Consider the following 16,019-nt stretch of genomic DNA (forward strand, 5'->3'; position numbering starts at 1 on the left):
CCACCTGCCACTTCAGAAAGAATCACTATCCAGAGGAGCTGGTTATTGACAAGAATACACTATCCCTAAAGAAACTTTAAAAACAAGTCTGACCAGTAACTATGAAAATGAAGCTATTTAAAGACCTGATTTATTTCTGCATTAAACACGTATCACGTTGCTAAAAAAAAAAAAAAAAAAAAAAGACCTGATTTATTTTATTTTAATAAAGACCTGATATATTTTAAAGAGAACAGACTTTATTGTCCAGCAATTAAAATAATTTGAAGATGTATTTTTCTCCATAATTTACTGTGAGATGAACATTAAAATACAATTTTAATTTTTATCACTTGCTTTAATGCACGTCTTCTTGAACAACTCTTCATTTTTCCTTCGAAAACGTTGTGTGCCACACCTCTGGGGAAAAATCAGAAACCAACAGTAAAAATAATTCCATACTCAAAACTTGAAAGTCATATACCTGACACACAAAGGCACCTTTAACAGGAAAGGAAATGGCCTCAGCTTTTGGAGTTTATCAGATACTTTCAAATTGTCAATAGATGTGGCTGCATGACAAATCGTAATCACTTACTTGAGGTAATGAAGAGTTTTTAAGCACCACTGCTAAGCACTTGAACATTCATCTGCACGTACTCATCTGCTGAAAAGAACAGTTCACCAATTTTAATAAAAAACTGTATTAGATTTGAGTACTTCACATAATATATGTTACTGGCATCTCAGTCTTAAAAGTCATTTCTTCAAAGATACCCTCAGCTGGGTAAACGGCAAAAAGTAATTTGTCATCACTGTGCCAGTTATTAAACATTTTGGTATTGTGCTTCAGGAACAATATCACAAACACCTAAAAAAAGCACACAACTTAACATTATAACTTCTGGTACCTTGTTACATGCACAGCGGTCCTCCTAGTGTTTTCACAGCCATCCTCTTTGACAGGTTTTTGGAAAACATTTATCACAATGATCTTCATCTTCAACTCATAGGCTCTGCTGCACCTAGAAATTAAATGTATTTCATTGTGAATTCTCATTTGCACTTGTATCTGTTTGGCATCTTATATCTAGTATGATCCAGTTGGCTCTTTTCCCCATACTCATTCAAGAACCATTTAAAAAAAAAAGAAAAACTTATAATCTTTCTGACTCCCAATCAACTTTTAAGAAAAACCATTAACAAGTGGAGTCATTTTCTGCTGTTTAACACATCTCTAAAAGAACAAAAGAATGTGCTTGCTGCTTGATTATACTTTTTTTGGTAATCAAAACTGATAAGGCTCCCAGTTTAATACCTATAATGACTTGGGTATGTCTTGATCTTTTTGATTGGTTAGGCCCTAATAATTCCATAAATGATTTTTCCAAGCTGGAAATGGATTCATTAGCATAGGTAAAAACGATGGATGCATTTACGATATTATTTTACTGTGGCAGCACAGATTTTAAGACATGATGGTCCTAATGAGTACCTAACCATTGCTTTTCTGTCTCAGAGCTTGACATGGATGAGGTGAGTCAGGTTAAAGGTTAGATATATAAAAACATGTGTGCAGACTTCTAACTAAAAACATTATCATGGCAGCTCTAATATAGTTTCAGAGCAGACATACATGATGTTGACATCATTACTGGACACAGTCCGGTAGAATTAAGTCCCAAGTTGCCTGAAAGCATATTTATGTACTGCAAAGGGCATGGTCAGGGCCACAGATCATGTCCCCTAGAACCCCAAGAGGATAAATCATTGAACCATCAGCTACTGGAAATGATTTATGAGCACATAACAAATGCTGGGCCTTGCAAAACAATTTATCACTTTCAAGTCTTGAAATACTGAGATATTTCACATAATATTAAGAACACAAACTACTGGATATGAATATTTTCAATTTGGAAAACTTTAATATATGATTCATAACACTTCTAACAACTACATGCAAGTTCTATTTAAGGCCTAAAACAACCAACAATTAGGGGTATGTATGTATAAAACTGCTATCCACTCTAATCCCCTCAAAAAAACCCGAGTTTGGAAACAAAATCCCAGATGATGGGCACCTCAGGAGAGAAGCATGGGATAGAAAGAAAGGAATGGGATAGGGAAGCAAATGGATGTTATGGTATTAATAATACTCACTGGGCTTTTGTGTATTTATTATGCTTGTGTGTGTTAGTTGCTCGGTCATATTCAACTGTTTACGACCCCACGTACTGTAAGCCGCCTGGCTCCTCGGTCCATAGAATTTTCCAGGGAAGAATACTGCAGTGGGTTGCCATATTTTACTCCAGGGGATCTTCCCAACCCAGGGATTCTTTACCATTGCGCCACCTGGGAAGGCTTTATTATCCTTAAGGACTTACATAAATTGTCAAAATTTTAATCAATCGTTTATTTTGTAAAGTTTTTAAAAATTCCAACACTTAGCAATGAAAATAGGGTTCCAGTCACTATGCCTCAAAAAGAAGGGCTGAAATACCAAATATAAGCTACTTTAAGCCACTGGTGAAAGTTAACTGTTTTGATTGTTTGAGATGAAAAAACGGGTATTTCAAATCGGGGGGAGGGAAAAAAACCAAACACCTGACTATAGCAAGTCTCATGGACGAGCACTAATAACTTCGCTTTTAAACAGACAAAAGGTCTTCCAGCTCTAGACCAGTTTCTTCTGTATCAAGTTCAGAATACACATCTCTATGTAAATCCAAGTATCTAAGGCTACAGCCGGCATTTACAGCCTAAGGGTCTTCTAACCCCTAAGGATTGTTCTCCAACTTCAGTGCCAAGTCTCTAGAGCCTATTTACAAAGGAAGATCCGGGAACAAATGCCTACAGTGCGCCACTGCGCAGAGCCCAGAACTCAATGTTAGCAGGTTAACCGTGCTGCGTTAAAGTTTAAAAACCAACCAAAAAGTCCAGCCAAGTCAAGGGTGCCTTAAGATTTAACAGGTAATCCCTTCCCCCTTTACAGAACATTTCCTTAGAAAGGATAAACAATTGTACATTTAAGGGGCCCAGAAGCCGAAAGGCCACACACAAACCTTTCCTTGGGATACAAAAGGGCTCCGGTCGAGGCCTGGGCTGGGCGTGAGGCCACCCGCCTCAGAACCCAGAGAATGGCAAAAGGCCCTTCGTTAGTCTGAGCTGAGAACAGTCGAAACCGGCTTTTACTAACAAGGGTCGGCTAAAACTCACAGGTAACGGTTACTCACAAAATGCGATTGAGCAGAAGGCACGGAGGAGAGCTCGAGGCGGCGTCAACCGGGTTGGGGAGGGGAAGGTGGCCTCCTGGGATGACTCGGAGGCCGCGGCCGCGCCGACCGCTGGACTGTGCCCGGCAAGGGACCGAAGCCACCGGGATGGGGATCCCGGGGGCGGGACGCACAAGCCGGAGGGGCCTGAGGCCGACCTGTAGACCCGGGCACGGAGTCGGGTTCCTGGGAGAAATAAGAAAATGACCTAACTCCGCGGGGCCTTCTCCCCTCGAAGAGCTGGGCGACGTGCCCGCGGGCGTTGCCGCCACGCCCGTACGGCCAACAGACCCTGAAAGCTCTTCCTCCGCCCGCGGCCAAGCGGAAAAGAAGGCGCTATTGCCCGGGTTGGCGCTCCGACGCTCCAGGCCTGGCCCCGCCCCTTCCGGCCCTGGCCCCGCCCCTCAGCCGGCGCGTGTTTGCGGTGCGGCGGGTTTACTCTGACAGCTGAGGGGTGCTTTTGGAATTTCCGCATTGGCCTTTGGGGCAGCTGAGGACCTCATTGTGAACTAGTCTGTAGACCATGTAACTGATTAGTCTACCAGTTTGTAATGGATCCAAGCAACCAGAAAATGCTGGAAAAAAGAAAGTTCCTCCCATTCCTGGTTTCATTTGCTTGGTCTTTTACTTCCTCAGGTAGTTCAGTACTTTAAAAAGTGGTATTGGAAACCCCGATATAGAGTAAGAGTACCCAGAATCGACCCGTTAAAACTCACAGAAGGACTAGTTACCAGAAAAAAAAGAAGCTGTATAGTCCTTTATATTATGACAATAGTTATTGTTGCTAATTTTGTTGATAATAGTAGAGGGTGAAGAAAAAGCATTCATAAAGCACTTGCCTTGTTTATAAACTTACCATTCGTTAGTTTTCGTGCTTTGCGTTTTATTACGCTTGTTTTTCTCAGCCTATTATATCTTGAATCTTGACTGCATAGCACTAGGCTTAGTGGTAGAGACAGGCTGATGATCTTGTCAGAAAGAATACACATGAAAGCATATCATTAAACAATAATCTGTAAAAGACACATCGTCTCTCCTTTAAAAACTGGAAGTTGATGACATATTTACATCGTTTAAGAAATCAAGATGGACTAACTATGGTGTCAGGCATTCAGAATTGAGCCGGGTGGACATAGTTGGGTGTGGTTTCAGACATGTTTCTGCATCAGAGAGAACCTGAATTTTCTGAACTGTGTCAAACTCAGGACACCACCAGCCGGTTTCAAAACAATAATGTATTAGCAGCTGCTAGCTACAACTTTGGAGAAGGCAATGGCAACCCACTCCGGTACTCTAGCCTGGAAAATCCAATGGACAGAGGAGCCTGTTGGGCTGCAGTCCATGATGTCCCTAAGAGTCTGACACGACTGAGCGACTTCACTTTCACTTTTCACTTTCATGCATTGGAGAAGGAAATGGCAACCCATTCCAGTGTTTTTGCCTGGAGAATCCCAGGGACTGGGGAGCCTGGTGGGCTGCCATCTGTGGGGTCGCACAGAGTCAGACACGACTGAAGTGACTTAACAGCAGCAGTTACAACTTTGTAGTTTCAAAGGTTACCCCCTATCTTTCTCAGCTATGTATCATTTCAGTCCCAAAGCAATCCTTGTTTATCAAGCACCCTTACTTCTTGCCAACTCCAATCCTAATTATTGACAAACAATGTATGTAATCTTGTGGTTTTCTGCCTTTATGAGCTTCCCCCACGTTGTAGTGTGGCGGAACATAATTCAAGTGCTTCCTGGAGTTCTATCTCCTGGGCTGCAGTCCCAACACACCCCAAATGAACACCTCTTTATTGCTGCCAGGTCTCTGTTATTGGAATTCTTGGGTAACAAATCCTAAGAAATTGATACAAAATCCAGGGCAGGATATGTTTGCCTCAAAAAAACACAGTGTGAAAATCTAAACCTAGCAAAACAAATTGTGATTGTGTGAAATCGCTTCAGTCATGTCCAACTCTTTGCGACCCTATGTACAGTAGCCCGTCAGACTCCTCTGTTCATGGGATTCTCGAGGCAAGAATACTGGGGTGGGTTGCCATGCCCTCTTCCAGGGGATCTTCCTCTCCCAGGGATCAAACCCATGTCTCCTAAGTCTCCAGCATTGGCAGGCAGTTTCTTTAGTGCTACTTGGGAAGCCCTGTGAATATTCTTAGTCTCATTGAATTATACACTTAAAAATTGTTAAAATGGTAAGCTTATGTATATTTTATAACAATACAAGTAAAATTTAAAAAATATTTTAGAGGAAAAAATATCTGCACTTTCACACGACTTACCTCACCTTTTGTTTCCCCTCTCTTGCTGCACACCAGTCACCCTGCCCGACTCTTTAGTTTTTAGAACATGGCAAACAATTTTCACATCTCAAGGCGTTTGCTCTTGCCTGGATTCTCCTATCCCAGTTTTTTGAGTGACTAACTACTTTCTTTCATCTTAGCTTCTAGGTCGATTTTTCAGTGAGGCCGTACTTGCCCTTCCTAGCTAAAGTGTGGTGGTGGTGGTTTAGTCACTAAGTTGTGTCTAACTCTGGCAACCCCATGGACTGCAGCCTGCCATGCTATGCCCATGGGATTTCCCAGGCAAGAATACTGGAGTGAGTTGCCATTTCCTTCTTCAGGGATCTTCCCAACCCAGGGATTGAACCCAGGTCTCCTGCAGTGCTGGTAGAGAATCCACATGCAATGCAGAAGACCCCGTTTTGACTCCTCGGTTGGGAAGATGCACTGGAGAAGGGATAGACTACCCACTCCAGTATTCTTGGGCTTCCCTGGTGGCTCAGCTGGTAAAGAATCCACCTGCAATGCGAGAGACCTGGGTTCAATCCCCGGGTTGGGAAGATCCCCTGCCCTGGAGAAGGGAATGGCTATCCACTCCAGTATTCTGGCCTGGAGAATTTCATGGACTATACAGTCCATGGGGTCGAAAAGAGTCAGAGGCACCTGAGTTGCTTTCACTCACTCACTCCTACAGTGCAAGAGATGTCCTTCACTGCAAGTGGATTCTTTACTGACTGAGCCATTTATTTAAAGTGGGTCCACTGTAAAACATCCCTTTTTGTTTCCTTCATAATCTGTAGTTATATTAAAAAAAAAAAAAGAAATCTATACTTTTGCTGCCCTCACTGGAATATACATTCTGTGAGAGGAAACATCTAGTCTGTTTTGCTGACCATTTTATTCCTAGTACCTAATATAGTCTCTAGCATGTAATAAATAGCTATTGATTGAATAAATAAATGGATCTATATTTGCTGATTTGGAAATTATTTCAAGATATGTTAAATTTTAAAAGCTAGATGCAGAAGCTGTTTAGTAAAATCCTATTTTTTTCCTAAATAAAAAGAACATGGATTTATTCAGCTATATATATTTTTTGAGAGGTTCAGAAGGAATGTTGGCAATGTATATCTCTAGTTGGTTTTGGAGGGAAAGTGATATTTTAATTTTTTTTTGTATACCGTTCACTACTGTTTGGATATTTATTGTGTGTATGCAATTTTATAATTAAAGTAAGTTGAAAAATTATTAAAATAGTACATTTTCTCTCCTGACTGCAAAAATATACCATTTCTATTTGCCCCCTTTCTGTTTGAAGATTTGCCCCCTTCAGCCATCATCCCTTATTAACATCATGATAAGTGTTCAGTGTTCTCCAGCAAGGAGCACCATCTTAGGGGTTGCCAGTCTCTAGGTTACTGAAGTTAGTTAATGCTGCCAGTTGCAAATACAACTAAAACCACTTCAAAGGGAAAGTTTCATGGTTTAAATGATATGTGTGTGCGTGTGTGTTCAGTTGTGTCCGAATCTTTGCAAACCCATGGACTGTAGCCCTCCAAACTCCTCTGTCCATGGAATTTTCCAGGCAAGAATACTGGAGTGAGTTGCCATTTCCTCCTCCAGGGGATCTTCCCGATCTAGGAATTGAATCCTTATCTCTTGCATCTCCTTCATTGGCAGGTGGATTCTTTACCACTGTGCCACCTGGGAAGCCCTAAATATAATGGTTTATCCAAATGTAACTTTAAAAAAATAGCTATTTTTTGACAATATAACTTGGATTATCTTATAAAGTTTACATTCGATAGACATATATGTGGATTCAGGGCATACAGGGTATTATTTCCTTAGAAGCTGTCAGAATCTATCATCTGCACTTCCACATGTAAATCTCATTAGTAAATTAATACATTTGGCCTTCAGTCCTTTTTCATATTAGTGAATGACTCGGAGAACCTGGTTCCCCTCGATGTTTGCAGCAGAAAATGAGGTTGGAACTGGAAGGAAGTGGCTATAATAACCATATGCTTGTGCTTTCCCTGGCATGTCAAAATAGAGTTAAGCAAGAGAAATGTAAATGACCCTAGTCATAACTGCATGACTTTCATATATATGATCCTTTTACCTCCGGCAAGATTATTTTTAAACATAATATTGACATTAAGATAATCATAGCATTTATACCTCTCGTCAAGGTTAAAGTTCTAAATCTGTGAAAAATACATTAAATTGTCAGAAAATAGGGCACTGATCTGAATGAAAGTTGATTCTTAAACACTTGAAGTACATGAACTTTACTGAGATAATTTCAGTGAAAATTACCTAAATTACTTACGATTTTTGCCCGGATCTAAAATAATGAGTGGCTTTAATTGTCAGTGTGAGACTCTAGGGTTTTCCTTTTCTGTTTAAAAATTTAACTTTTATGCGAAGAGTAAGGCTTGCAAACAACTACTTCAATCCTATGACAAATTCTGAATGTAGTGGAATTAAAATTTAAATTATTCAAGCTGACCAATGGGACCTGAGGGGAAGTCTGCTAGGGGAATTCAGGGAAAGTTTTGTTCTTTGATGAAAAGGCACATGTGGGAAGAAGCAGCTTTTCATCCCCTACATATGATCACCATCGATCATCAGTGAAAGAATTCCTGACATCGTCGCAGCCCTCTTGTTAAATGAGGGGAGCTTCCGTTGATGGCAAAATGGGAAGGGAGAGAACCAAGCAACTTAAAAATAGTCAGCAAGTTAAGCAGCCAGGGAGCCTCTCCAGCTTCTTCTTATGTTAAATAATATACTTTCCTTACTGTTTAAAAAAAATTGTTTAAGAATGACTACATAGAGAGTAGAGAATGTGGAAGTAATTGAAAAATTCAAGCTAAGGTTAAAGTATGATGTTATTGTACCTCTGTGATGATCTAATACAAATTATGTCCTGAAATTAACACCCCATTAAATGTAAATACAGTGGAGATTCTGAATGTTTTTTCCTATGATGTCTCTTTGTACTTAGGCATGAGTTTCTCTATGTCTGCTGGTGTTTTGGTAAATAAGAGCTCAAACAACAACAACATCAACAAAAGAGCAAAACCCACTTCCCCCCAAAAAACCCCTTATTTGTAGCATTTGCAGATATCCATGCTGTTAATTGGGCCTCCCTGGTGCCTCAGCAGTAAAGAATCCACCTGTAACGCAGAAGACATGAGATCGATCCCTGGGTGGGAAAGATTCCCTGGAGAAGGAAGTGACAACCCACTCCAATATTCTTGCCTGAAAAATCCCATGGACAGAGGAGCCTGGCGGGCTATAGTCCATGGGGTCACGAAGGAGTCAGACACGACTTAGCAACTAAACGACGAAAACAACAACACTGTTAATGTATCATGGTGATTTCAAGCTACTAACAACTGGCTCTCAAGATACCTGAATGCTTGAATAATTAACAATTAGCTTTCCTAACACACCATTGTCCCTAGAGGCTGAACTGCTGGGTTTAAGGATCCAAGGATAAATTCATCTTCATACTTAAAAGTCAGTTGCTTTCCTAATAGTTGCTCTATACCCTTGTGAAAACTTGCTCTTTTCAGAATTTAAACAATTTTGTCAATGTGATAAATATGAAATGGTGTTAACTGTTATTTTAATTTGCACTTGCTATGAGGTTGAAAAGATAATTTTATAAATGTTTTGCTTTTCCCTTAATTTTTTTTCACATTTTTAATCATTTGGGTTTTCTCTTCTGTAACATAGCCTTCAGAGCTTTGCCCAGTTTTTTATTGAAATATCTGTAATTTAAAAAATTTGATTTATGGGATTTATTTCTATATACTGGATACTAATCTTTTGTCAGTTAATAGTCACATGCATTGCCAATAACTTTTCTCAGTCTGTTTTATTTTTTAGTTATGGTTATGGGGTTTTATGTTGTTTGGAAATCTGTACTTTTCTCTCTGCTTATGAGTAGCTCCTTGATACCCAATACCTCTGCATTTCTATGCAAGATTTCTGGTTACCCTTAAATCCAAATCCTTTAATGTACATTTCAGTCTCCCTTCATTTGAAAATTGGGAATAATATAACTTATTCCTAAGATTTTTGTGAGGACTAAATGTGATAATATATGTGAAATACCCATCCTTCTTCCCCAGGCACTTTCTTTCAAAGCTGCATATTCTTCTCACTTGGTTTTTCCTATAACTAGAATGTTCTTCTTGTCCCTCTTTGCCTTCTCAGGAAGGCTTCCTTGATTTCTTAAGACTGGGTCAGGTTCTTTGTTACCATCCTGTATCCATCCCCAGCTTTCTTCCCTGATAATGAAACTCTGATTTTGTTTGTGTTATGTGCCTAGTCCTAGGGCTAAGCCTCCTGTTTCAATCTGTTTGCCTGCTTCCCCAGCCTCCTTTTATCTGTTTCTATACGTCAGAGGATGAAAAGCTAAGTATTACACAGCATTCCAAAACTCTTTAGCAGCTTAGATTCTGGATGTGAATTAGATCCTGCCAATGAAACACATTTGTGTAAAACCCAGATTCTAAATTGAGCTACAAGAGGAGAAAAGCAAGCTGCGAGGCATCCATTGTGCCTGCCTTTACACAGCAAAGGCTGCATGCTTCTAGTCAGTCAGCTTCCACTGGGCAGGCAGAGTCCAGGTCATGGCAGAAGGTTCAGCTGCTTTGGCAGCCCAGTTCCATGGAATGACTTAGGAAATTGTTCCTAGAAATCCAGCTCAAGTTGGTTTCATCCCAGTGATGAAAGTCACTAATTACTTGTAAGAAGCCTGACTGTTTTTAACTGAGCAAGAGCAGATACTATCCCAAACCCAGACTGATAGATACACCTTCCTTACACATACAGGCGACCCTGTAACCCACTTCTGGCAAAGGAGAGATATGTAGAAGCTTTGGCCTTTGATAAATTTACAAAGCCATCTTACCATCCCTGGACCTCCTACTTGTAGATTTCTTTTACAGGAGAGAATAAAGCCCTAATTTATTTAAGCCAGTATGGTTCAGACTTTCTAATTAGCAGCTGAATGCAATTCCTAACTGATATGACAAGCAGTGAACAATGCATGCCATAGTATTAAGAAAATATTTGTGGACCAACTGATGATTGATGAACAAAAGCACTGAAGCATGAAACAGCTGTGTGTGTGTGTGTATGTGTGTGTGTGTTTACTATAACCTGAAGTATAAAATGGGTGGGCTTCCCAGCTGGCACAGTGGTAAAGGACCCTCCTGCCAATGCAGGAGATACAGAGATGACTATTGATCCTTGAGTCGGGAAGATCACCTGGAGTAGGAAATGGCAACTCACTCCAATATTCTTGCCTGGAGAATCTTGCCTGGACAGAGGGGAGCCTAGCAGGCTACAGTCCATGGGGTCACAAAGAGTTGGACATGACTGAACACACAGTCATACACACACCCACAAAGTGTAAAATAGGCAGTGGTAGAGGACTGTGGGCAGTGATACAGACAGAGGTTTCATAAGCCAGGTTAAGGGGTTAGACCTGCTCTTACACAATGAGGAACCATTGAATGGATTTGATCAAGTACATTACATCCTCAGGTTTGCACTTTTGGTAGGTTACTTGGGGGCAGCCAGTACAGAAGGCAGGGGAAAGTTTTAAGTATACAAATGATGAGACAAAAGATGATGAATACCTGCAATAATTATTGTTATATATTTTTGTGACTGTGTATCATTAGGCAAATTCTTTAATGTAGAATTGCTAAGTCAGGGTGTATACACTTACCATATTGAGAGAGATGGTGAAAGTGTATTTTAAAAGCTTGTATACTCCAACAGTGCTACAACCATCATTTCCCCACCCTCACTAAAAATGGGTATTTTATATTTGTGTCATTCTTTTTTGGTCACATTCTTCCATTTAACCTGGGAGAGAAAAAGCAGGAGGATAAAAATGACAAATATTAATTTTCATCAAAAACATAAATACTCAAGCATTATGGTTAAAACAAGTTAACTCTAGTATACCAGAAAAATTAGTCATCATCACTTACACATTCTCCCTCCCAGTTTTATTGAGATATAATTGACATATAACACTGTATAAGTTTAAGAGGTATTACATAATGATATATATCAAAATGATTCCCACAAGTTTAGTTAACATCTATCACCTCACATAATTATAATTTTTTTTCTCGTGTTAAGAATTTTTAAGATCTACTCTCTTAGCAACTTTCAAATATACAATACAGATATTACTATATTTACCATACTGTATATTACATCCCCAGGACTTATTTATATTGTAATTGGATAGTTTATAGCACTCAGATAGGTGAAATATTTTATTTCATTGCTTTTTAAATTTACATTTCTTATCTTAGGTGAATTTGTGTGTCTTTTCATAAAGATACTGAGTGTTTGGTTTCTTTTTATGAACTTCTTACTCGTGTCATTTGTGGCATTTTTCTGAGTAGCTGGTCTTTTTAAATTCTGAGAGCTGCAGTATATAAAGGAAATTACCACCGTGGCTATCATCTGTTGTGGCCTTTTTCCCAAGGTTTTTTTTTTTTGGGGGGGGCGCTTTTTACCTTATGTTTTTTCTTTTGTTTTACTAATTTTACATAGTCAAAATTACCCAGCTTTTCTTTTGTGGCTTCTTGGTTTTTATTTATTCATTTATTTAAAATATTTATTTATTTATTTTTGGTTGTGCTGAGTCTTTGTTGCTGCACCTTGGCTTTCTCTAGTTGCAGAAAGTGGGAGTTGCTCTCTAGTTGTGGTCCGCGGGCTTCTCATTGCAGTGACTTCTCTTGTGGCTCACAGGCTCTAGAGCACTTGGGCTTCGGTAGTTATGGCACATGGGCTTAGTCGCTCCACAGGATGTAGGATCTTCCCAGATCAGGGATCGAACCCATGTCTCCTGCACTGGCAGGTGCATTCTTTGCCACTGGACCACTAGGGAAGTCCAGCTTCTTGGGTTTTTGTGTCACGCTTCACCTTATCATCTTATCCCTTTTTCTAACATCTAACCAGGCAGAAAAGACAAACCTGACTTGCTTTGAGCTGCCTACGTGTACCTTCTTAGCTATTGCTGTGCTGTGATTAGTCACTCAGTCATGTCCGACTGTTTGTGATCCCATGGACGGCAGCCTGCCAGCACCTCTGTCCTTGGGATTCCCCAGGCAAGAATACTGGAATGGATTGCCATGCCCTCCTCCAGGGGATCTTCCCAACCCAGGGATTGAATCCAGGTCTCCCGAATTTCAGGTGGATTCTTTACCGTCCGAGCCACCAGGGAAGCCCAAGAATACTGGAGTGGGTAGCCTATCCCTTCTCCAGGGGATTTTCCCAACCCAGGAATCAAACCAGGGTCTCCTGCATTGCAGGCAGATTCTTTACCAGCTGAGCTACCAGGGAAGCCCTTCTTAGCTATCATTTCACATCAACTGTGAGCTGAGGGGAAGAGGAGAAAAGGCAAGGGGCAGTTTGTTGAGGGCTAACACTAAGCCTGGTGCTTACTGCAGTGATGAATTGGTCTTAGCTGGAAGTCAGGCTTCTTTCAAGGCAGTCTCTCGTGTATGTCCCAGAACATCACGCCTGTAGCCTGACTGAACATGGGTGGAACGGGCCTCCTCCTTCTGAGAGGAGGATCTGGGAATAGCTTCCTGCTTCTCACCTCTCCCCTCTCTTGACTCTCCTGTCTCTGCCATTGTTGTTGTTATTCAGTTGCAAAATTGTGTCTGACTCTTTGTGACTTCATGGACTGTAGCCCATCTCTGCTGTTGAACCCTACTTTTTTCACTTGCTATTATTGCCCAGTGTCAAGAGGGCTCTGGTCTAGGGGCTTACCGTCAGCAAGAGGTGCAGATGTGCTACACCACAGTAAGGACAGTCTTGCATGGGCCTTTAAAAAATATAATTTAAAAATTTTGACATGCATGACATACTTACATAGATAAGTATGTAAAGCATGTAGGTGCCTTATAATAGCACACATTTAAAGGTTGTAAATTAAGTGACTTCAGAACTTATTTGAAAATAAGAACGTTTAAAATCAGTTCTTATTTAGACCTCACATTGTTTTAAAAGGCCCCCGGTTTTGAATGGCCATAAAAACAGAGACAAGTGATTTAAGTTCATCCCCAGACCTCCCCATGGACATACTTCTTGGTCCTGAGAGGGCAGGAATACATGCATTTCTTCAGTAACATTCCTGTGTACAGGAAATGACTATTGACATAATCTTTAAGCCTAATAGTTAAGATTATTCTTCAGTTTATAACTTAAAAGCTTCTGACAGCTATGTGCTGTGGTATAATTTATAATGAAAGTCCGAGTGATTGAGGTATATTTCACTGAACTGGCTTCTCTTATGAGTTGAAACTAAGGCTTGTGTAAACATAGGAAGGGAAGCCTTTCCCGGGCTTATGTAGTTGGGTAAGAATATTTAATGTCCCTCATTCCCAACTGTGCTGCAGTACCATCTGTGCTGTACTCAAAGTTTATAGAAAGCAAATCTACAGGATTTAAGGGGCATTTATTTTTTTCAATAAAATAGCCACATGTAAGACTGCCAGCTACCAGTGTGCAGCAAAATAAAAGTACAGTTTTTTGAGATAAACAATTTTGTAGTACTCCCTTAGTGCTTCCTTAGGAGTCAGATTTTGTACATTTTCCATTTATTTGGCTTTACTCTTTTGTACTGATTTAAGGTTGGAAATCTTTGTAATATTGTTCTATATTTTTAATGACACACACACCATTATTTTAAAATTTTATTTTGCCATTTCATTCTCCAGAGGATCTTCTCGACCCAGGGATCGAACCTGAGCCTCCTGCATTGGCAGGCGAATTCTTTACTGCTGAGCTATTAGGGAAGTTCTAGCTTTTGTATATTTTTGGTTATAAGAAAAACAAAACTAGAAAATCAAAAGTGTGTACCATGGAGAAAGACAGCCAATAGTGTACTACTAGTTGTAAGTTATCTGGGAAACTAGGTACCATATTATCCAGCAATGATTAAGAAAAAAAGAAAGAATTTGTCATCAGATTAAGACAATCTGCAGTGCTAGAAGAGTCGAAGTTTATAACTTTTCAAATAAAATACATGATTGATATTATTTGTAATACCCTATACAGAGCTAGGAAAGAGCATTTAGGTTAAACTGCCCTCTCAAGGTATCTAATATATGAATTTGGATCATAAGCAATCTGTTTGACTTATCATTTCTTCTCCCTGCCAGCTAAGAATATAGTTTTATATACAGCCAGCATGCAAAGTGTCTTAAAAGATGCCAAATACAATTCATGTGTTGATTTCTAATGGAATTATGTTGGCCATGGTGGAGATGTTTGGTCTAGATTGGATTATTTCCTCAGAATGGTACTATTGATACATTGAAGACTAAAGAAAAAGATTAAATACTGCTGGAAAATATATATAGAATTACCCCTATAACCCACCCCACTTTGCTCCCAAACGAACACAAAAAACTAAACCAAAAAAACAGATCTTACTAGAGCTTGAAAGCTTTCTTTTTGATAATAAGTGGCTAGCTGCCTTCATGCATATAAAAGGAGACCCTTTGGAAAAAGGAAAAATTATTGAATAATTTAACCTAAAAAGCAATTTCAACTAAAATACTGTGCATTTCAGTGAGGACAACTAGCATTTATTTTCTTTTCTTACAGCTTTTTCTTACTTTAAATAAATTCGCCATAAGTAGATAAGAAAATTACTGTTTAGGATATCAATAACACTGCAGATTGAAGTAGTTGGATCAAAAAAGTCTTATCAAAATGTAAAAACAGTTTTAAAAAAATATTTATTTTTATTTACTTGACTGCGCTGTATCTTAGTTGTGGCATATGGGATCGAGTTCCCCCAACCAGGGGTCAAACCCAGGTCCTCTGCTTTGGGAGTATGGAGTCCTGGCCACTGGACCACCAGGGAAGTCCCTAAAACCAGTATTTTCTATCACCAAATAATGTGTGAAACAGATACTTTCATCTTCACTCTATTCTAAACAACCACCTCCACTGTGAGACTTTTACTTTTCCACTTCATTCCTTTTCGCTATTAAGTTTATTTTTTAAAACAGGTATGTAAAAAAAAAAAAAAAAAAAACCAGGTATGTGTTATACTTTTTAATGTAGCTTTCCTGATGTATAATTGACATACAAGCTGCACTGTAAGCATTTTTATAATCAGAAAAAGAAGCAATAAACATTTTAAAGGTCTATTAGAACTGGCTATGCTTCTAAAAAGGTATTTCCTTATCCACCCAAATTATCACTACAGAGGAATCATAAATATATGACTATTACTGAGAGAGGTGAGTGATTGAAGACACTGAAGGGAGGATTTCCCTTGCAGATTACGGGATAATATGGTGATCCTGTATACCCTCTTCCCTCCATATTACATACTCCACTAAAGACAGCATGGTGAAGAAGCTAATACCAAGTAGGTATCTATCTTCTAGAAAGATTTTCAAGTATTGCCATAG

The 16,019-nt window shown here is 39.5% G+C and overlaps 1 protein-coding gene and 1 non-coding gene across 2 annotated transcripts; both read right to left on the reverse strand.

The window, feature by feature from the left end:
- Positions 1-219: 219 nt before the first annotated feature.
- Positions 220-3,757, reverse strand: LOC122450930. Its single transcript, XM_043483318.1, has 5 exons — positions 3,694-3,757; positions 3,216-3,645; positions 891-1,004; positions 578-643; positions 220-399 (listed from the first exon to the last, which is right to left on the reverse strand). Exons 1-4 carry the CDS (start codon positions 3,755-3,757, stop codon positions 640-642), a joined length of 612 nt encoding a protein of 203 aa, XP_043339253.1. The 3' UTR covers positions 220-399; positions 578-639.
- LOC122451548 lies at positions 717-804 on the reverse strand. Its single transcript, XR_006272446.1, has one exon. It is a non-coding gene; the product is annotated as a small nucleolar RNA SNORD87 (small nucleolar RNA).
- Positions 3,758-16,019: the final 12,262 nt, after the last annotated feature.

This window comes from Cervus canadensis, chromosome 12 (genome assembly GCF_019320065.1).
Source record: "Cervus canadensis isolate Bull #8, Minnesota chromosome 12, ASM1932006v1, whole genome shotgun sequence".
NCBI classification, from domain to species: Eukaryota; Metazoa; Chordata; class Mammalia; order Artiodactyla; family Cervidae; genus Cervus; species Cervus canadensis.

What these genes read in the sequence shown, in the direction of transcription:
- LOC122450930 (XM_043483318.1), bottom strand. Translation starts at nt 3,757, where the DNA reads ATGAGGTCCTCAGCTGCCCCAAAGGCCAATGCGGAAATTCCAAAAGCA. An exon ending in AGCACCCCTCAGCTGTCAGA is followed by an intron (nt 3,646 to 3,693) that starts GTAAACCCGCCG and finishes GGGCGGGGCCAG; the next exon opens with GGCCGGAAGGGGCGGGGCCA. An exon ending in CTTCTGCTCAATCGCATTTT is followed by an intron (nt 1,005 to 3,215) that starts GTGAGTAACCGT and finishes TTTAATTTCTAG; the next exon opens with GTGCAGCAGAGCCTATGAGT.